Source organism: Vulpes vulpes, chromosome 11 (assembly GCF_048418805.1).
Source record: "Vulpes vulpes isolate BD-2025 chromosome 11, VulVul3, whole genome shotgun sequence".
Classification (NCBI taxonomy): domain Eukaryota; kingdom Metazoa; phylum Chordata; class Mammalia; order Carnivora; family Canidae; genus Vulpes; species Vulpes vulpes.
Window position 1 is genome coordinate 27,585,988 of NC_132790.1, and position 21,431 is coordinate 27,607,418.

At 58.3% G+C, this 21,431-nt stretch overlaps 1 protein-coding gene across 1 annotated transcript; it reads right to left on the minus strand.

The window, feature by feature from the left end:
- Positions 1–316: 316 nt before the first annotated feature.
- WNT11 (Wnt family member 11) lies at positions 317–21,216 on the minus strand. The gene is made up of 6 exons (XM_072725951.1): positions 20,951–21,216; positions 17,279–17,441; positions 10,249–10,484; positions 8,413–8,690; positions 5,450–5,742; positions 317–1,171 (listed from the first exon to the last, which is right to left on the minus strand). The coding sequence occupies exons 2-6, from the start codon at positions 17,359–17,361 to the stop codon at positions 997–999; spliced, it is 1,065 nt and encodes a 354-aa protein (XP_072582052.1). The 5' UTR covers positions 17,362–17,441; positions 20,951–21,216; the 3' UTR covers positions 317–996.
- Between the last annotated feature and the right edge of the window lie 215 nt (positions 21,217–21,431).

The window sequence follows — 21,431 nt, forward strand, 5'->3', positions numbered from 1 at the left end:
CTCCTGAAGCTAGCTTAGCAGGTCTGACGACACAGCCAGGCTATGCACGCCTGCCTGTGTGTCCCTGAGGTACAAAGGCTCTGCCAGCTGGGTTTATGTTTCAAGACGTCTGTCCGCGCCCTTGACCAAGAGATCTTACGGGGAGCTCAGGGCCGGAGCTGGGGGCTGGGGACATCAATCGGAAGCCGCCCTGCCTGGAAACCGGAGAGTTTGCCCTGCGGCCTCAGGACCTTCTGAGTTCACTTGAGGAGGCCACAGACCGCAGGGGCGGGCTGGGGTTCCCGCACCATTTATTTCATACAGCTGTTTAAAAAGCTTGTTTAAAATATAGATCATTATATATATTTATTTATATATATATAAAATATATAAAGAGGAATGGAGGCGAGCCACCCCAAAGAAAAAGCTATGTTTTATAAATATTTCTGTAGCTCCCACATCCCAGAGGAAGAAACAAAACAAAACCAAAAAAAAAAAACAAAAAAACAAAAAAACACAAAAACAAAACATTTACAACCCAAGCTAGTGGTTCCATGTGGTAGGCCCAGCAGGCTCAGACCCTGGGGCCGGCGTGGGGGTCTCAAGGGCTGGGCCTGCAGAACATTCTGATGAAGGCCAGCTGACCGCACCCCCTTCCCGGGAGGCTGGTGTCTCTGGCTGCGAAAGGTCAAGTCCATACCAGTCCTGCCAAACCCATGGCCCTGGCTTCTGAGGCCGGCCTGGAAGGCAGCGAGTGGGCACTCCCGGGCTCGGGCTGCCAGGTTATTTTTAATCTCGTCGGTTTCCTCTGATGTCCGGGCCCTCCTTCCAGGGTGGCCAGGCCTTCTGTCCCTGGCGGTGGTGGTTTCCAAGTGGAGGCAAAGCACAAGCCACCTCCCATGCCAGGCATCTGGGATCCCCAAGCAACAATCCACGGGGTGTGTCCGGGCCCCGGGGCGGCGGGGGGGGTGGGGGGGCGGAGGGGGCTCCAAGGGTCCCGGGGGCGCAGGTGGGACCTCACTTGCAAACGTAGCGCTCCACTGTGCGCTCGCAGCGGCGGCAGGTAACGTAGCAGCACCAGTGATACTTGCAGTGGCAGCGCTCGACCACGCGGTCTGTGTACGGGTTGTAGCCACGGCCGCAGCACATGAGGTCACAGCTGTCACTGCCATGGGATGTTTTGTTGCACTGCCTGGAGCAGGGGAAGGAAAGGGCGGTTAGGGAGGGCACACTCCCTGGGGGCAGGGGGGGGACCGCAGCCTCCCGCTGCCCACTCAGCTCCTCTTGGAAGGGGTCTTGGTCTTTGGAGAATTTTAAATAATCTCCTTCCCTGAGAGTATTTCTCACTTTTCCCTAGATTTCTTTCTTTCTTTTTTTTTTTTTTTTAGGGGGCAGGGGTTACCTTTAATGCTGCGTTTTGTGCCAAATCCCTATGATGCCCTGTCCCTGAGTATCCTGTCCACCCTCCCCCCTTTCCCTAGATTTCTAACAAGCATGTAGCAAAATGATGGGAGGGTTTTGTTTTCTTGGGGGTGACATTTTTTTCCTATTCCTCCTACTTCTAAATACCTGAAGGAGCCTTAACCACTCTAATGATCCTGTCTTCCTATCTCATCTTTAATTATATTAAAGATATATAAATAGCTATATTTATAAAGATAGTGTAAAGATAGTTTCTAAGTGTAAAGATAGTTTTTTCATTTAGAATCCCAGGAAAATTCTGGAACAGACAAAACGATGCTGGATGTGAGGCAAAGTAAGTATGTGGCACACTGTTCGTTGAGAGAGAGGCTCTGTCGACCATTTGCCCCTATGTGCCAAGCATTTCCCTCCAGTATTTTTTTTTAAGATTTCATTTATTTATTCATGAGAGACATAGAGAGAGAGAGAGAGGCAGAGACACAGGCAGAGGGAGAAGCAGGCTCCATGCAGAGAGCCTGATGCAAAACTCGATCCCGGGTCTCCAGGATCCCACCCTGGGCCAAAGGTGGTGCTAAACCACTGAGCCACCAGGGCTGCCCTCCCTCCAGTATTTTATCTTAGAGGAGGCACGCAGGGTCCTGGGGTCAGTGAAATGATTATGGCCATTGCACAGATGGTAATGGACTTGGCAAAGGGCAGAAGCTTGCTCAAGTTCCCACAAGAGTCTGTGGGTAAGCAGGGCTTAAGCTCAGGGGTCCTGAGACCAAGTTTAGCACACGCTCTCCCTACCCTCAAGGCAGAGAACCCAGAGGCTTCCAGGGGTTGCATTTCTTTCCAAATCACATGGCTGTGGGAGAAAACACTGAAGGTCCCTAGGAAACCCAACCATCCAGCTGTAGGCTGGCAGTTCCTCTAGCTGGGATCAGGCTAGCAGGGATATTGTTATGGGAGGCAGCTGGGTCCTCACAGCCACGTGGACTCAGGAATCCCAGAATGTCCAAGATGGGTGAGTTCTAGAGATGACCAAATTCAGCCCTCATATTTCCTGATGGGGAAGCTAAGCCACAGAACGGAGAGGAAGCCTGCCCAGAGTCACACAGTACAAGCATGGGCTCTGTGAGAGTTCGGGGAAGGCTTCCTAAAGGAGGGTCACCTAGGCCATGTCACAAAAGACAAGCAGAAATGTAAGATGGAAAGGAGGGAAAGGGTGTTGGGAGCAAAGAAAACAAACAGCCTGGGCAAAGGCACAGGACCTGACCTCATCTAGGTGGTGAGAACAGATGGAAGGCATAGGGCTGGAAGTAGGGAGGCCGGAGGAAAGGCCGAGAGCAACTGAGAAAGAGAGGCGGAGACCTGGACTGGGAGGAGGCCACGGGGCTGGAAGGAGGGAGTGCAGGGAAGGAGAGTCAGGAGGTGATGGTGACCCACAGGTAGGGGCTTCGAGCAGTTCCAGGAACAGCAGGAAGAACATATGCCCCAGAGTCAGACAGACCCAGGTTCAAACCCCAGCTCTGCCACTTACTGGCTGTGTGCCTCAAGGCAAGCCACTTAACAAAGGGGACTCTGTCCAACCACTCAACATTAGTCGTGCCCCCTGGTCTTATCCTGGAGGTCTCCGACAGCTCCTCCAGGAAAGGGTGGTAGGAAGCCGGAAGAGTTTCTTTTTTATTGCTAGATCCCTGACATGTGATGTTTGAAACCTGAAGGCCAGCCCCAGAACCAGACAAGGTCTGCAGTGGTGCCTGAGACGGGGACCTCGGGAGAATGGAACTTCGGGAAAGATCCAGGGGCCCAGGGCAGGTTGCCTTAGTGCAGGGGCCGCTGAAAGAAACATGACAAGAGAGCTGGGGTTTGGAATGCTGACTGCTGCTGTGGCCTCAGTTCACCAAGCTGGGTTTGAGGAAGGCCACAGGACACCGTCCTCCCAACAAGGGAGCCAGCCTCTAGAGGTGCCACCCATGCACATGCTTTTCACAGTTAACAAAGCTCATTCACCTCCAACCCCTTGTACTCCCCAATCTCCCAACCTAGTAGAGCTCATGCTCCCCCTCCTCCAGGAAGCTTTCCTTGATGTCCAGGCTGCGTCAGGGGCTCCCCTCACCCTTGGGCTTTTTCCTCTGTCACGATCCAACCACTTGGTTCTCCCCCTTCCGTATTCTTGCCAGAGCCTCAAGTAATAAGTACATGTGAAAGTGTCTGTGATACTCCTGAGACATTGGAGCTGTTTGTTACTGCACAGAAAGCTGACCCATACAGGTATCTGCAAAAGCCCATGCTCAGACAAATGGCTGAGAGCTGTGCATGGAGGGAAACCTGGTGGCAAGTGGGGGACGCATTCAGAGAAAACAAGGGAGCAAGTGATGCTGCGTGAGGGGGCCTCCTCATCGGTAGCCCTGGGGCAAGCAGAGTGAGGCTCTGGGTAAGCAGAGGCCTGGCAGCCCGGGGGTGGGGAGGGGAGACCACCATTAATGAGCCCGTCCCATGGGACTGACACTGCCTAGCACAGAGGAGCAGCTCAGTAAGTACAACTGGAGACTGCCGACCGCCCCTCTGCTTTGCACAGAAGATGAGGCTGAGCCTCAGAGAAGTGAAGGGATTTTCTCAAGGTCCCACAGCTAGGAGGCTGTGTGCTGGGGTGGGAACTGTCCTTCCTTACACACACACACACACACACACACACACACACACACACACACACACATTGCCCCCATGGATCTGGGGAGACCCTCTGTTTGCTCTGGGCTTTTCCCAGCTTCTCTGGGTTCTAGAATCCTTCTGCCCCCACCCCATCCTCATCACACCCACCCTGGCTGCCTCACACCAGACTCTTGCTCCTTCCTGTCTCCCTGGCTTGACCTGGTTCCATCTTCACTTCACCCGACCCCCTCAATCTGGCCTCCAGATGGGAGCCAGGGCCTCCTCTCAGAGCCTGCTGCCCCGGCCTGTGAAGATGGAGCCCCCCAAACCAGCCCCCCTCTCTTGGAGACAGGAACGTGGGCTGCGGAGGAAGCAAATGCTGGCTGGGCACCAACTATGTGCCAGACACGTTCTCAGACACCCTCACTCTGGTTCAATATTCTTTTAACCCCGCAGAACACTAGTTTTGTGGAATGCTATTAGGGGCTCCTTTAATAAAAGAGTTCCACAGCCAAACACCTCTGGGAAACGTTGGCTTAGGCAGATCCTTTACTGTGGGATTCCTCCGAGCCTTTAAAATGTTCTCGTGCTTTGCAAATCGCCAAAGAGAATTTCCCAATCATATCTGATTGCAGAGCTATTTCTATTACAGCATCTCAGGACTAACTTCCCCTAGAACCATCTCTGGCAAATGTTGCTGCCCTGAATCCTCACCAGCTCGGTACACAGTAGGACCGCGGTTACCCTTGGTTCTCTTTCTCCTGTCCTGAGCCCGCTTCAGCAGTAGTGACGGGGTCTGCTGTTGGGACCCCAGACCCGGCTCCTGAACTGGGGACCAAGGGGAGAGAACCGGGCCCAGGAGGTGGTGCACGTGTGTCAGGGAACACGGGGGCACTGTCTGTCCACAAAGCAGGTCTCCTGCGCCCGCTGCCCTTCTGAGAAGCAGTTGCCTGCTTCAGTCTCTGGCTCAGTGCAGACTTCCTGCGTGGCTGTGGGCTGGCTGCTGCCCCCTTGTGCCTCAGTTCCTTATTTGTCCAACCAGCAGCCAAGATGACATCGACCCTTCACTTACTCACTTGACAAACACTTCTTGAGGACCTGTCTTATGTGGGGCAGCCAGCCTCCCAATGTGGTCACCATCTCTCCCCATCTCCCCCACCAGCCTCCACTGCCCAGGGGCTCCTTGCTTGAGCCACGTACACAAGGGCCACTCCCAGGAGCTCTGCTGGGGCCCTCTTGGGCCCTGGCACCTCTGCTGGGCACTCCTGGGGCCCCCTCCATCCATGGGCAGGGACTCCATTCCCCAAGTGTCAGCTGAGGCAAGACCACGTGCCTGGCCTTGAGCTGACATGGGGCACCTGCCACATAGCTGACCCCTTCCCACCCTGCCACCCTGGCGGCAGACCCTTACCTGTCTTGCGTCCCGTGGGAGCCCACCTTCTCGTTCTTCATGCAGAAGTCGGGCGAACTCTGCAGATAGACAAGCTCTGAGTCCTTCACAGGCCTGATGTCCAGGTCCTTGGGCACCAGGTGCTTGCGGGTGCCCATGGGGCGGTGCACCACCTTGGTGGCCGACAGGTAGCGGGTCTTGAGGTCGGCAGCCACATCTCGAAGCTCCTGCAGCCCCTTCCAGCAGGTGCGGATGGAGCAGGAGCCAGATACCCCATGGCACTTACACTTCATTTCCAGAGAGGCGCGCAGAGCCTGCAGACAGGGGAGGGCGTCGGGCTGGGCAGCCAGGGTCCCCTCCCTGGCCTGCCCGGGGGGCCCTGCCCTCCCACCCCCCACATGCTGGGGACTCTCAGGGAGTCACCGACTACTCTGGGCCTCAAGTGAGGGAGCTTTTGGCTCTAAAGCTGGAGAGTGTTGTAGGATCTCAGCTCCTCCTCCAGCCTGGGGGGAGCTGGGAGGGACATGAAGGGAATGGCATGTGTAGGGATAACAGATGCCAACTGCCCCAATACATAATATGGCTTAATCATTCTAAGAGTTCTTCACCGGAGGTTCCATTACTTTCCGCATTTTAAAAAGAGGAAACAAAGGTTCAGAGAGACCAAGTCTCAAGCTCAAGTTTGCACAACTAGCAAATCCTGGAGCTGGGATCTGAACTCAGGTCTGAGGGCAAGCCTTTTAATTGTTCCATGCTTTTCTCTTGCACAAAACTGGGGCTCACTGAATCCTTGTTGGATAAAAGGGGAAAAAAGAAGGAAGGAAGCAGAGGAATGAGGGGGGAGAGAGGAGGGGAGACAGGAGGTAAGCGCATGGGGGCACATTCCCTGGCCTGGCTGGCCCTTCCTCTGCACTGCCTGGAGCCCCCCAGTGAGCCCCGTCCTGGTCAGCCCCTCTATCTTACTCCGTGCAGGGCAGGCACATAATTGCTACCTTGCAGAGTGGTTGCTGGGATTCAAGAGGGGACACGTATGAAAGGGTGTTGTGAACTACAAAAGTCAAATCAACACTGGTTTGAAAAATTAGTCTAATGACTGTGGTGCAGCAGGGAGGCTTGAGCTCTGGGGCTTGGGGAAACTCTAGCCCTGGCTTCTGAAATGACTTCGTCCTATCACCTTCCTCGGGCCTCAATTTCCCCTCAGATCCCTCTGCCCCGGGGCCAGCCCTCCTGCCTGCCCTGTGTGGAGCTGCAAGGCTTACGGGTCCTCTGGGCCTACCCCTGCATTAGAAAGAAGGGGAAACTGAGGCCAGAGCGAGCAGAGACTTGACCAAAATCATTCGGTGAGTTAGTGCAGGAGCTGGTCAAGGTCCCAGGGCTCCTTCTCCTTCACCAGGAAGTGGGGAATGAGGGGGTTCACTGGGTCTAAAATCTGGAATTGGCTCAGCAAAGCCTGCGGAGAACACGGGAAGGAGGTGAGCCTGACTGCATGGTACATTCAACCTCCCAAGGACATCAAGGTATCCTTGAATCATCATCAACAGGTGAACTATGTTTAGCTCCTCAGCTCAGATGGGTGGGAAGGGGCCCAGAGCTTCCAGACACCCACCATGGGCCAGTGCTAAATACGCTGTATCTGTTACTTCGTTTAACCCTCATGAGTCCTGTGGCTACGGGGAGGGGACCGGGTCCTTTTGCAGATGGCCCCAGGACGGCTGGATCCTCGGCATCAGGGCCCCAGGGACGAGCAGAATGCACCCCTGAGGCTGAGGAGCCTGCCTGGACTGCTCAGCAGGAGGGGATGACTGTTTCCCCCAGCAGCACAAGGCTCCATCAGTAGGAGTGAAGCTGGGTTCTTGGACTTGGGGCTGGCTTCCCAAGGACAGGGGCAGGCCGGTAGGATTGGGAGGCAGGAGTCCTGGGTCCCTGGCCAGGCCCTGCTACAGGCCCATGGGGTCTCTTGGCCTGTTTCTCCAACTATCCAAACATGGCCTGGACATCCTAGAAACCTTCCCTGAGGGAGACCAGTGAGAGAGGAACCTGAGGCGGTAGAAACCTCTGGACTTGGAGTCCTGCAGACCTGGGCTCCATCGCTCCCTGTGTCCTTGGCTGAGCCACCTAAGTTCTTTCTGCCTCCCTTTCTGCCTCTGAACAATGGGCTGCTGGGGCCGCGGGAAACCATGAGATGCCATCTGCACCCAACGCTCCACCCCTCAGGTCCCCGCTCCCCACGCGTGAGATGGGTAGCAGCATCTCCTCACAGGGGGGTGTGTGGACTACAGGACAGAAAACTCATCAAGGCACCACCACAGCGCCTGGTGCTCAGATCAGTATAAAGGGGATTTTTTTATTTTCTAAAACTAAAAAGGTCCACTCATTCACTTATGTATTCACCCCAACCTTCAGTGGAATTAGGCAAGGAATTAATGAGACACTGGGGTAACAGACGTGCAGGGCCCACTGTGTTCTGGAGCTGGATGGACCCCATTAGGTCCACGGAGACCTCGTAGGCTGAGGCTCTTATCCTCCAGCCCTCCCCATGCCTCCTCCCACACCCAGCCTCGGCCGAGGCCCCGCAGGAGCCTGAGGAGGGCAGCCAATGGGGACAAGAGAGAACCAAGCCAGTCCATTTTACAGCTAGAAACAACTGAGGCCAGAGAGGAAGTGACTTGCCCAACATCACACAGCCAGTTTAGTGCCAGAGCCAAAGCAGGAACCTGGAGCTCCTGACCCCTAGCTCAGTGTTCCTTCTGCTCCACCAGCATTTCCCATTCAAATCCTGGTGGACCCCCGGAGGAGGAGGAGGAGGAGCCTGGCAAGCCCCAAGCTGCTGGAAAGGGGAGAGCTGGGGGAGGCCGGGGAGCACACCAGTGTGGGCGGATCGGGCCCGCCCCCCCGCCGCCCCCTCCATCAGGGCACACTGGTGGCCCTTTCCTGGCCGACTGGCATGAGCATAACCATCTGGGGTGGGTGGGGTGGGTGGTTACCTGTCTCCCCACTTCACTGTTGTGTAGACGCATCAGTTTATTGGCTTGGGATCCTGTTTTTTTCACCTTCATAGGAGCATCGGAAAACTTGGCTCCCATGAGAAGCCCGTAGCTGAGGTTGTCCGCACATCCTCCCCAGCGGTTCCCGGGCCCGGGTGGCTCACCTGGGACGGGGCCGCAGGAGCAGCCGGGCAGGTCCCCGGAGGTGCAGGCCCGGGCGATGGCGTGGCTGATGGCGGCCGCCGACAGCGCATACACGAAGGCCGACTCCCGGGTCCCTGTGGGGAGGTGCTGGCTCAGCGGGGGGCAGGCCCCTCTGTGGGCCGGCAGGGGCAGGGGCTGCAACAGGTGGCGGGCGGACGCGCGACGCTGATCTGTCGCTAGCCGGCTCTCCCGCACACACAGGAGCTGACTTGTACGCCCGCTCACAAACTCACCCCCACATCCAGAGGCCCTAAGGGCCTGCACCCCCACAGGCACCTTGCTCCCACACGCTTACCATTCCGCCATTCCGGTTCTCCCCCTGCTTCCCTGCACTCAGTTTTAGGGGCTACCCCTCAAAGGAACTCAGACCTGAGGGGCAGATGAGTGTGCAAAAAGCCAGCTGTAGGTTGAGCTGTGTCCCCCAAAAAGACAGGGTCAAGTTCTGACCCCTGGTACCTGTGAACATGACCTTATTAGAAACAGGGTCTTTGCAAGTATAACTGAACTAAGATGAGGTCATACTGGATCAGAGTGGGCCCTAACCTAAGGACCGGTGTCCTTACAGGAAGGGAACCCTTGGATAGAGAGACACATGGCGGGGGGACCCTACATGACAGAGGCAGGGATGGAAGAGACGCATCTGTGAGCAAAGGAACATGGAGGCTGCTGACAGCCACCAAAATCTGAGACAAGGAAGAACCTCCCCGAGGCCATCGGAGGGAGCACAGCTCTGCTGGCACCTTAATCTCAGATTTGGGGCCTCCAGAACTATGGGCAATGCAGTTTTGTTGTTTGAAGCCTCTGTTTGTGAAACTTGGTCACGGCAGCCTTGGGAGACCCACACAGAGCCCAATGTGCCTCTGCTGTTGGGTGTCTTGGCTTTAGGTCCATGCAAGTCACCTTCCCTTCTCAAGCCTCAGTTTCCTTAACTGTAGAATGGGAATGATAATACCTACCTCACAGGCTTGCTCTAGAGTTCAAATAACTTGGGAAGGAAGGAAGCATTGTCATGTGCTCCACAAACCTTAGCTGTTATCGTACAGGGGAAAGATTACAACCATTGGGGCACTTCTGCCCAACAAAAACCTCTTTTACTGTACACAAGACCCCCAACACCCCCCCCAGAAGCCACCTGCGCCAGTAAGTGGAGACCCTACCTCACTTTGTGCATCTCACAGCATCTGTAGGCACCTCAGTCTAGAATGACCTGTGGCACACCTGTCTGCCTGAGGGTGGGCTCTCTCGTCTTCATGTTACATACTCCCCTCCCGAGGGCCTCTTGGGCCTCATCCATCCTTTCTTCATGCATTAGGGATTAGGGTACACATCCATTTGTGCTACCCCTACACTGGCATATTCACTCACTGTGTGTTTATTCATTCATCAATTCATGCCTGGATACCCATATCTGTGATTAATTCATCCACCAATCCATCCACACCTGTATTCTCTTCCGTGCTTCCATCCATCACCCACCCAGTCACTCATCCACCCATCACACAGCCATCAACACCCATCCATCCATCCATGAATTCACCCACCTATCTAAACACACATATGCATATGCCTGAATTCATCCATCCCCACCTGGGTGCATTCTGCAGGCCCTAGCAGCCCCCGCAGGCTCCCTACCTCTCTCCAGGTCAAGCAGGTAGTTGGGGGCAAGCTCGATGGAGGAGCAGTTCCAGCGCATGTCCGCAAAGGCCCTGCGGCAGGCCTTCATGACCTCGCGGGCAGCGTGCACGATGGTGTGCATAAGCTCCAGGTTGCTGCGGCAGAGCTGCACCTGCGCAGACACCAGCCCCTCCAGCTGCTTGCAGTGCTGCGTCTGGTTCAGCGCCAGGGCCGCCGGGGTCTTGGACAGCGCCCTACACACCACCGGAGGGCAAGAACCAATGGAAGGAAAGACAGAGTGTGAGGGGCCATGTTGCACCTGCCCTCCTGGTCCCAGCCTTTCCTCAATGGGCTCGGGGGCCTTTGCTAGAAGGAGTTGGGAGACTAAGACGCAAAGACCCTGCCCCAGCAGAGCAATGACTCCCCCTCCCGCTCCTTGTGGCCTTGGGCACATCACTGTCCTTCTCTGGACCAGGCCCTCATTCAGGTCGGATCATACCTTCCAACCTCTTTACACTTTACTATTATCCTAACCATGAACAGCTATACACCTCACAAAGCACTCATACTGCTTCCCTGTTTATTCTCACACAGCTGTGAATTAACTACCCTTTATTCAACATTCAGTCAAGGTGGAGCACCTGTATGTGCCAGGCACGCGCTGGGCGCTACAGTATTACAGTCATCATCATCATAATACAGACTATTAACTGAGCACTTACTAGATGCACAGTAGGAGTTAAGAGCTTACCATACATTCCTTCATTTAATTATTAAACTCGTTTATTGGGCTATAAAATCCCACACACATGCAAGTGATTTATTAGAGGATTTAAGGAGCCACTCAATGTTGTGATAAATTAGACTTAGCCATTAACTTGCTGTGTGCCCTTAGATAAATCACTGTCCCTTTCTGGGCTGCAGTGTCTGTACCTGTTAAAGCATTTCCCAGAATGGAAAAGTGAGACATTCTGAAAAAAAGGGATCCATGGTTAAACACATTTGGGAAACATGATGTACTCTGTCCCCCTTTGGAGAGTAATTGATGCATATGTACATTTTAAAAGCCCTGAGAAGGCCCACAGCAAAGCAACAAGGTTTGGTTTTGTTTAACTCAGGAGTCTGCTAAGCACAAAGCTCTTTGAGAAAAGCTCACCTCATCCATGCTTTGGGAAATGCTGGCCTGGGGGTCTCTATGAACCCTGGTGATGTTATAGGACCCAGGAGCTTCCCTGATCCAGACTCTAGGCGCTGTGATTGCAAGGCTCTAGGACCAGGGGTACATCTTGGATGCACCTTTCTCCCAGGTCCTGCACCAGGCAGCACATCTAAGCACAGACTACAGGGACTCCATGGCCTTAGAGGGTTCTGCCTGGACTCATCCCCTGCCCCAGAGTCAGCTGGCCCCCAGCAAGCCAGCAGAGACCCTGGAGGAAGCAGGGGCAAGGACAGGCCGATCTGCAGTCACAGTGTTGGGGGCCCCGGCTTGCTGCGAGCACCAGAGTCCTCACTTGGGGTCAGGGCTGAGACTTGATGAGGCCAGGATCCCAGAACCCTCAGGCTGAGATCCCAAGGGAGATCGTTTTAAACAAGAGCACAGCCCAAGGTAGACTCCTGGCTCTGTCATTCCCTTTGTGAATTTGAGCAAGTCACTTGGCCTCTCCTAGCCCAGTAACCTCTCAGCATTCCCTGGGGGAGTAACTCGGTGGGCCTCAGTGCTCTGCCCAGGGCTGACACACCGGCTCAGTGCTCAGCGAGGGGAGCTACTGCAATCACTGCCCTGGTGGTCTGCACCCACATAGTCAAGGCCGAGGGCTGACTCAAACCTGGTCCCCCAGCCATCTCCAGTGTCCCCTCCCTGTCCCTGGTGTGCTCTACTATCTGGCCATACCAGACTCCTGGCTTCTCTGACAGGGACCACACCACCACCCTGCCTTTGCCCAGGCTTTTCCTGATGCCAGGAATACCTTTCCCCTTGCTCCTACATCTAAATGAATAAATGAACTGGATCTACTTGTGGAAGAAATATTTACTAAGCACCAACTCTTCTTGACCTCATTTGGTAATGAACACGACACATTATCCTTTCCTCAAGGAGCCCAGGGTCTAGTGGCTACACAGACCTATCCCAGTTAGAAGGCAATAACCCAGATGTTCCAGCTCATGGGCTGGCCCAGGGGAAGAGCCCAGGCTTAGGGAGCAACTGTATGACATGGGTAAGTTATTCAACCTCTCTGTGCCTCACGGTCCTCATCTGTTACAAGAAAAGGAGAATTTCCACTTCAAAAGGTGATGGCAAGACTTCATTAAGATAATTCATATAAAACATATGGAACATTCATAAATGGGATTGCTTCTGCTTATTGCCAGTGAATCCTGGACTAGAGGGAGTCAGAAGACCTGGGTTCTAGCTCCAGTTCTGCCTTCATGTGCTGTTGTTAACCTTGGGCAAATTGCTGTACCTCTCTGAGCATCATCTACCAGATGGGAACTCCTAGAGGTCTTGGAGGGGATGACGGGGATAACAGGTGCTACATTAAGTCCTAGTAAGTCAGTTTCCCCCTGCCTCTCCCTCTCTGCCATGCCCCATCCAGTTAGGGTGGTGCCACCCAACCTGAGATAGATTTTGGCTATCCTGGGCAGTCTGTCCTTAACTGGTACCCCCGGCGCGTCCCTACCCTCCAAACTATGAGCAGATCAATGCCTGGTCTATTCGGATGCAGACCTAAGGCATGGTTTCTGACCTAAACTGAGCCATCAGGTCCTCCCTGGCCCTCCCTGTCTGTGCCAGGTCACCTCAGGGAACTTCTGGTCTGATTTCCCATAGCCTACACCGGGTGAGGTGTGATCACACAGAGGCAGACAGATGCCCTCCCCTCAGCCTGTTTCTTGGTTGGTACAGCCCTCCACCCACACCCTGCTAACTGCCGCCACACAGGGACACACTATCCCCGCAGGCACGGCACTCCCCATATGGCACTCCTCTTGCCTCGTGCCCCATCCCTGGCTCACTGCGGGGTCTGTCTGGGGGATTACTCCCCCACCTTTTGTACAGAGGAGACACACAGACGGATGCCCTGTTTCCTCCTGATACCAACCCTGTAGACCTGGCCTCTCCTTCCCGGGTCCGCTCCCTGCCGGGCTGGGCCTGCCAACACTCAGCCTGCCCGGATCCCACTCTGCCCTTCATCCTTGCCCAACTTTCTTTCTTCTCCTCTGAGCCAGTTTTCTGTTTCACGATGGGAAGGATGATACGAGATATGCCAGAAAATCCCCGGCACGGCACCAGGCATGCAAGCAGTGTGGCTCCCTTCTGAGTCCTTGCTCTGGGCTCCTGCTCCAGCCACGAAGTAGATAATGAAGGCTGAACCCTTTCCTGGGGAGCTCAGCGCAGACAATTCCTGATTACCATGTGCTGCAGCTCCCAAGTTGGGGGGTGCTCTGTGCTCCTGCTGCCTGGGGACCTGGGCCACTCTTGGTATTAGCCTGTCCCACTCTGAGTCACTCAGCCTCCACCTCCCCAGTCGGTGGGGAGAGGAGGTGCTATGAGGGGAGCCCCAGAGAGGAGCCTCCCAGAGGAGGCACAGACTGTCAAGGAGGGCAGAGGACAGATAGGAAGCACCCCGGAGAGGCTTGATGGCTGAGGAGCTACTGGAGAGAGTGGTGCAGGCAGAGGGGCCAGACACAGCACGCAGGCCGGGAGATCTGGAAGCAGGAGGCGGTGGATTCCACTCCTGAGGAGGGCAATGCGGTCATCTGGTAATTAGTGGTAATGACCGTTTCTAACTAAGTCCCCCTCGGGGAGGTAATCAAGGATTAGGGCAGGAGGCGGGGGAGTTACCCGTCTGGACATCTCCTCTGGCTTACCTCGCTGCAGCAGATCCCTAATTGAAAACATTTTGGTTTATCAGGGGATGGGGACATGGGGGAGAGGGTGGAAGAAAGGACAGAAGGGGACAGAGTTCACAAGCAAGGCCTGTGCCAAGGATGCCACCGTGGTGGCCAAGGTCTCTTCCATCTAGGAGTCGAGAGTTCTCCTGGGAGTGGCTCAGGGGCAGAGACCTGGGTTTCGGCTCCAAGTCAGCCACTCTCCCAACACGCGACCTTGGGCAAATCACTGGCCCTTCCTGGGTTTGGTGTCCCCATCTCATCATTCAAGTGGAGACACTGAGGCCCAGAGAAGGACTGGGCTTGCCCAAACATGTACACAGCCAATCAGACAGAGCCAAGCCAGAACCCAGGCTTCCCAGATCCCAGGCCAGGGCTATTTCACTTCCATTTTAGAGATGAAGAAACTGAGACTCAGAGAGGCAGAAGCTAGTGACTTGCCTGAGGCATGGCTAGTGGCTAACAAACTGGCAAAGCTCAGGCTGAGGCCCAGGCTTCCAACAGGTGGGCCTTTTGGGCCACTGAGCCACATCTGGTTTCAATTTCTTTGTCCGATGTCCCTTTCACCTTCAGCTCCCTTTCCAAAGCCCAAGGCAGCAGGACCCCCGGGGTACAGGGGAGACAGGGAGACAGCTGAGTCTCCTGGTGAGCCCCTACCTCCTGGCCCCACTGTACGCTTCCTTCGGCACAACTGTCCTGTGGCTCCCTGAGACCAAGAGGCCACAAGCCAGATGCCCAAACTCCACATCCTACCTGTACTGCCTATGAGCTGTGACACTCTGTGAGTTAGAGGCCCCTGTGTCTCCATTTCCTGTTCTATTCAACGGGGGTGATAGCAGAACCCACCTCCTGGGAGATCCAAATGAAATATATATAAAAGTGCTCAGAATAGTGCTTGGCATGTAACAAGGCCACACACACACACACACAAACACACAGTTGTTATGCTTAAACTCCACTCCTGTCTCTCCCTATATCTTTAGCTCCAGCAAGACTTTAACTATTATCAAGGGGTTTGGCTGAATGGAACCCATCTGCCTGGGTTCTGATCCCACAGCCACCATTGACTAGCTGTGTGACCCTGGGCCAGTAACTGATCCTCTCTGTTCTTTAGTTTCCTTATTTATAAAATGCTAGTGACAGGACTATCACCTACCTCATGAGAATAGTATCAAAATTAAGTGACTGAAACTCTTGGAACAGAGTCTGGGGACTTAGAAGTGGGCTCTTAAAATTCTTGGTTTCTTTGCTTTCCCCTGTGCACTGTCCTGCCTCTCTGCTTTTGTTCCTGCTCTTCCTCCTGCCCAGGTGCCTGCTTTACATTCCATCCCTGGCCATCAAAATCCTACCTACCCTTTGAAGCCCAGCCCAAAGTCACCTCCCTCAGATGGAACTAACCGCTCCTCCTCTGGGCTCTCACACTCTCTCTCCTAGGACACAGCCCAAAATCCACTTTGCTAGGAGCTCCTATAAGGCAGACACTGAGTCGTATCCCTTTTTGTAGCAGCCCAGGTTATGCAGTGGGGGACTGCATGGACCTTGGGCTTAGCTAGCCATCTATTCTAGGCCCTCCCTGGCCACATGCCAGCATGGGGGCTTGTGCAAGTCACACACTTGTCAGAGCCTCAGCATTCTCACCATGGTGTGGGAAGGACAGCACTGTCCCCCACAATGCTCTAGGAGCAAGCCTAGCTTTTGGCCTCTGACGTGCCTAATGCTCTTTGGCAAATCACTCCCCCCACCCCAGGGCCTCAGTGGCCTTATCTGTAAAATTGTGTGGTGGGTGAAGAGGACTTGGATGCTCTGATCAGAGGGTCCCACCAGCTAGCACGGTGCCAGGTACTGGCAGTAGACGGTGGCCAATGTCTCACAGAACTAATTGGAAGCAGCTGAGAAGAGCTGCTGAGCCCAGACTTCTTGCAAACATGAAATGCAAGAAAGAAGATGGGGTTACCCTCCTGAATCACCAATTAATCGATAACTCAGCCACAGCCGGGGCAGGGCCAGTGACCTCAGGACTGTTTGCTGGCGGCCCAGCCACAATCGCCCAGGCTTGCAGCTAATCCTCGAACCTTCCTCATAAACCCCTCCCCAGCCCCCATGATCTGTCCCTGCCTGTCTTATCTGCACGGCCTCCCCACCCCCCAACTCCAGTCCTGTCTTGGGTGTCCCCACCATTCAGGGAGTCCCTCCACCCAAAGTGCCCTCCTCCCCACCGCCCCCACCCACCAAACTCCTAGAGACTCCTCAGGCCCAACCTAGGAACACTGTCCCTCAAAACTCACCCCAGCTTCCAAAGTATGTGTCCCCCCACCAGGTGGTCTCCCCTCCTCTGGGCCCCCCTGGTCACTCTTAGGGCACTTGGAGTTATTTACGGCCTGGGCTTATCTCTTGCAGTCCGGAGGGCAGCTCCTCCAGGAAGGGGCTGGGTTTTACTTCTCTCTCCAGCCGCCCCTGCCCCTGCCCCTGCGAGCGCACAGCCCTGCACAGAGCAGACACTCCCTTCTGCTTCTGTCGGGTGGAAGAGAGCCCCCGTCTCCCACCTATCGGCCCATTAATAATTTCTATCTAAAGGAACACCCTTCACATGTGCACAGCATCTGACAGCTTAAGAAGTTCTTTCATGAGCCGCTTCTCATCTGATCTTAGTGCAATAGAGGATAGAGACTCCTGCCCTCCTTTGAGAGAGGACATGGAGGCTCCCAGAGGTTGAGTGACACTTCCCCCAAGGTCACCCAGGTGGAGGGAGGGGTCAGGACTGTTTGAGGATCTTCAGCTAGGGTCAGGAGACCCACGAGGAAACACTGAGCAGGCCCGTGTGCAGGGGCACAGACCCTCCTGACTGGGCCCCTGGACCATACTGTCTTTTTCCATCTGCCCCTCTACGGCTCTGCCCTGGCGCAAGGGACAGGGCAATTCTGTAGCTCTCCACGCACGCCCTGTCTCGCTCCTGCCTCACGACCCTTGGGGAGGTGAGGCCAATACTCTACGAGCAGGAGAAGGAGGCGTAAGAAGAGTGACTTGCCCACGACCCCCAAGCCAACTCCCGCTCCTGGGGCTTGGGCACTCACCGGTCCCCAGGGAGCCCCCTTAACATTAGCCGCTGCCCCCGTCCGCCTGTCCCCCAGCCCGACCACGCAGACGCGAGGCCCCTACTTACAGCCATTTGATGCCGTAGCACACGCCGGTCTGGAGCGCCAGGGCGAAGAGGAGCGCCTCGCACACCCGCGGCCGCGCCCTCATGGTGGCGCGGCACGCGCGCTCGGGGGCGCACGGTCGGGAGCTGCCGCACCAAGCCCCGCCGCTGTCCCAGCGCACGCCGCCTGCAGTCGGGGAGAGCGGGGCGGCGGGTTAGGGCGGCGCGCGGGGCGGAGGCCGCGGGGCGGGGGCGGGGGCGGGGGCGGGGGGCGCGTTTTATTCAAATTACAAAGGAGGGGTCCGGCCGGGGAGGCCGAGCGCGCGGCGGGCGTCTGGCTCGAGTCCGGTGTCGCCCGAGCGCGGCCCCGGCTGGGCTCCCGGCTGCCCGCGATCGGGAAAGGGGCGGCGGGGCCAGACCCGAGAGACGGAGCGAGCGGGTCCGAGACCGAGGCGGAGGGAACGGCCGGGCCCAACCGGACCTCGGGAGGCTCGGAAAGGAAAGGAGGAAGGGGGGCAGGGCCGAGGCCGGGTGCGCGTGCGAGCGCCCGGCATCTGCGTTATCTCCAAAATAGTTACTAGTCAGTAGGGAGGGCCTTGGCAACCCTTCCCCTCTGGGCCTCGGTTTACCTTCTCTGTACACGAAGGACACAACTGTGATTCGGACAAAATTCGCCTTTTATAAAGAAAGCGCATGATCGCATGTGCTCCTCCCAGCAACCCTGGGAGACAGGTACCACCCCTGCCCCCATCTCACAGGTAAGAAATCTGAGACCCGGGGATGTGAAACGGCGGCGTTGTTCACGGGCGTGTTCCACTCCCAGGTGTCCTATGAGTTCACCGATGCTCAGACTAGGAAGTGGGGGCTTGCTGTGGGCATCAGTGGAGGGGAGGATGAGAAATGAAATGGCAGAGGTGTTCATACAATGGTCCCGCCTAGCGGCCCCCTCCAGACGGTCAGGTCAGGTGGTGCCCGGGCGGGAGCCAAAGCGGGCCAGCCTGGCCGAAGCTAAGCGGCGGAGCTCCCGGGGCCGACGCCATGCCGCCTCTGGCCGCCAGGGGGCGACCTGGGGCCGCGGAGCAACCGTTACCCCGCCCGCCCGCCCGCAGGTCGCAGGGCCGCTTCTCGGGCTTTTTTACTTTTCTTCGTCGTGTGTGTGTGTGCGTGTGTGTGTGCGTGTGTCTTCCCTCTCTTCATTCTCACCTCATTAACTCCCTTCCCAGCTTCTCCCAAATTCACCCACACCTGGCGTTCTCCCGGAGACAAGCGCAGCTCCAGGCCCTCTCCCCTGGGGAGGAGCAGAGACAAAGAGATTCCTTTCTAAGGGGCTCGGGGAGCCTTCCAGGGGGCGCTGGAGCGGGAAGGGGGCGTTCTCCCCCGGCTGCGTGCCCTGCCAGCCCGCCGCCGCCCCCAGGCTCGGTGTCCCCCTCTACGGAACAGGGGCCTGGACTGGCCCGCGCATCTCCCGAAGCCTTCGAAGCCTCCCAGGAGCCTCGCGGGTCTGCGCCCCCACGAGCGTGCCTTCAGCGCGCACAGATCTGAGCCCGCACCGCTTTCTGAAGCCTTGCGGCCTGACCCAAGGAGGCAGGAGAACACCCTGACTACGTTTCTCCTTCCTCCTACGCAGCCGCACTTGAGGCGCCTAACACCGAGGCGCTCACTCCAAACGTGCCGAGTCCGGGGCCAGGGGTCCCAGCGGGGTTCTGGGCCCCCTCCTCCCACCCAGCCTGCATCCAAACCCTTTGTCCTACGGCGCCGAGGGTGTCCCCCGCTCCTGAGAACCAGAAGTATATCGGCTGGATACGGGGGGAGGGGAGAGCATCCAAACTCCAGTCGCTGTCTCTTCTCGCACCCACCTCCCCCCGCAGTGTGGGCCCCCCACCCCCGCCCGGCATTCCGGAGTGGGGGGGAGGGGGAGGGACTGCGCGCGGACCTCGGAGAGTGCGGACCGCGTCCAGCCCGACTCGCGCAGAGGCACCGCAGACGGGGACCCAGGCCCACAGCTACTCCAGACTTTCTCTGAGAGGCCGGTGGCCCCGGGCTTCTCCTTCCACCAACCCAGCTCGTCGCTGGGAGAGGCAACGCCTGGCCCGGCCCCCTGACTCGGGACGGATTTTTCCTGCCCCTTGTAAGGGCGTCCAGGACAGCGGCGCGGGCTGCGCGGGGGCAGGGCGCGCTCGCCTCCCGGAGCCCCCGGCCCGCCAGGGGGCGCTACGCCAGGGGGTTGGAGGTGGGACCCGCCGCTGCCTCCAGCGCCGTGGGACTTGGAGCAAGTCCCCTCCTCTTCCTGGGCCCGGGTGTCCCCGTCTGGGCGTGGGATGAGGCGCAGAGTAAGCGCCCTCTCGGTGCGGATCGTTCTAGAAGACATCGCTCGCCGCGGTCAGGCCCGAACCGCTCGACCCTCCGCTGCGGGACCAGCGCGGAGCCCCCTTGGGGCCAGGCGCGCAGGGGGCCTGTGTCAAGGCGCAGTCCTCGGGAGGCACGAGCTGTCCCTCCTCCCCCCGCCGCGGCCAAGGCCCAGGCTACCCCGCTGGCAGCTGGCGAGAGAGGTGGCCGCCCGGGCCGTGCACCGTGAGCTCAGCAGCCGCAACCCGCTCAGCAGGTGGCTGTAAGGCTTGGGCTCTGCAGGTCCTTGGAAGCGCCGCCGCGAGGGCGGCCGAGTCCGAGTCAAGCCGGCGGGGCGGCGCCGGGCCTCCCGTCCCGGGACCACCGCGCGCTGGGCCGGGAGCGGGCACCGCGCTCGGGGCAGCGTCCACGCCGCGCGCAAGGTGGCGCGGGCCGGGCCTGCAGCCTCGGGCCGCGCAGCTGGCAGGGCCGACCCTGCGAGCCGAGGACGCCGAGCGACAGCTTCAAGGTTACCTGCGACGCGAGGCCAGGCCGGGCCCACAACCCGGCTTTGACCCCAGCCGGGAGTCTTGCGAAATCTGTCTGCTCCGCTGCGAACGATGCGCCGGGTGACCCGCGAGACGGGTTATTTTGGAAGTGGGAAGGGTGGGGTGGGAGAAGCCGGGGACCTCCTGCCGCCCCTCTGGAGCCGCACCCTGGGAGCCTGAGCACCCTCGGGGGCGCGGAGACACCTCCGCACTAGGAGGCGGGCAATGTGGGGCTCTTGCGCGAGCTCAGCCAGATGTTCGCGGCGGCTCCAGATGTGCCTCCGGTCCCGGGACAGGACTCTCCTCCTCCCCACCCCCCAGCCCGGAGCTCAGGTCTGTACACAAAGTCCCAGCCCTCCCCCTCCCCCGCCGCCTTTGGGAGTCGGTCTCAGAGCGAGGCGTCCGCCCCCACCCCGCCAGTTTGGTAGGAGCTGCGGTGGTTCTCTCCGCGTCTGGACACCCCGTCGCGCCGGCCACACACACCCTCTGCCCAGCCGCACCACCCAGGTCCCCACCCCGGGACCGCTCGGGCATGACCTCATTCGCGGGCGAGGGGAGGGAGAGGGTCGGATCTCGGGAACCGGCCGGGAGGCTGGCGGCGGCGCGCACAGTCCGCACCAGCCACCCCGGGCGTACAGGCCGGGGAAGCCCCCCGAGCCCGCGGCTGCGCCCCTCCCGGGGGTTCCTCGGAGGACCGCAGAGGGGAGGTGTGGAGGGGGACCTGGGGGGCTCGCCCGCGAGGCGGTGCCGACGGGGTCGCGGCGTCCCCCCCGCCCTAGCAGGCCCCGCGGAGCCCCGCGCGCGGCCCGCGGTCACGGCTCACCTCCTGGGGCGCTCGCCCCGCGCCCCGAGTGCCGCTGCCGGGCGGGCCGGGGAGCGGGAGCGCGGCCCCCCGCGGCCCGAGCGCTCTCCGGGCGGGGCGGGCGGCGAGGGCGCCCTCTGCGCGAAGCGGCCGCGGAAGGACGCCGGGATCCCCGCGAACCGCGGCCGGCTCGGGGGCGGCGAGGACTGGCCGCGGCGCGGACCCGGCTGCTCGGGGCTGCGCGGGGCTCCGGGGCCTGCGCCCGCCCGCTCGCCGGAGCTCGCCTCCTCGCGCCGCACGGTCTCCGGCGCCGTCCGCCCGAACGGCTTTATAAGGCGCGGGCAGCCGCTTTGATCCGCCCACGTCAGCGCGCCGAATCCCCACCGGGTGGCTCCGGCCGCGCGCGGGGGGCGGGGGCGGGTCCCCGCGGACGCCCGACCCGCGGCGCCGGCGGCGCGAGCTCCGCGCCGCGCTGAGTCCCGAAGGGGGCACTTCTTAACCG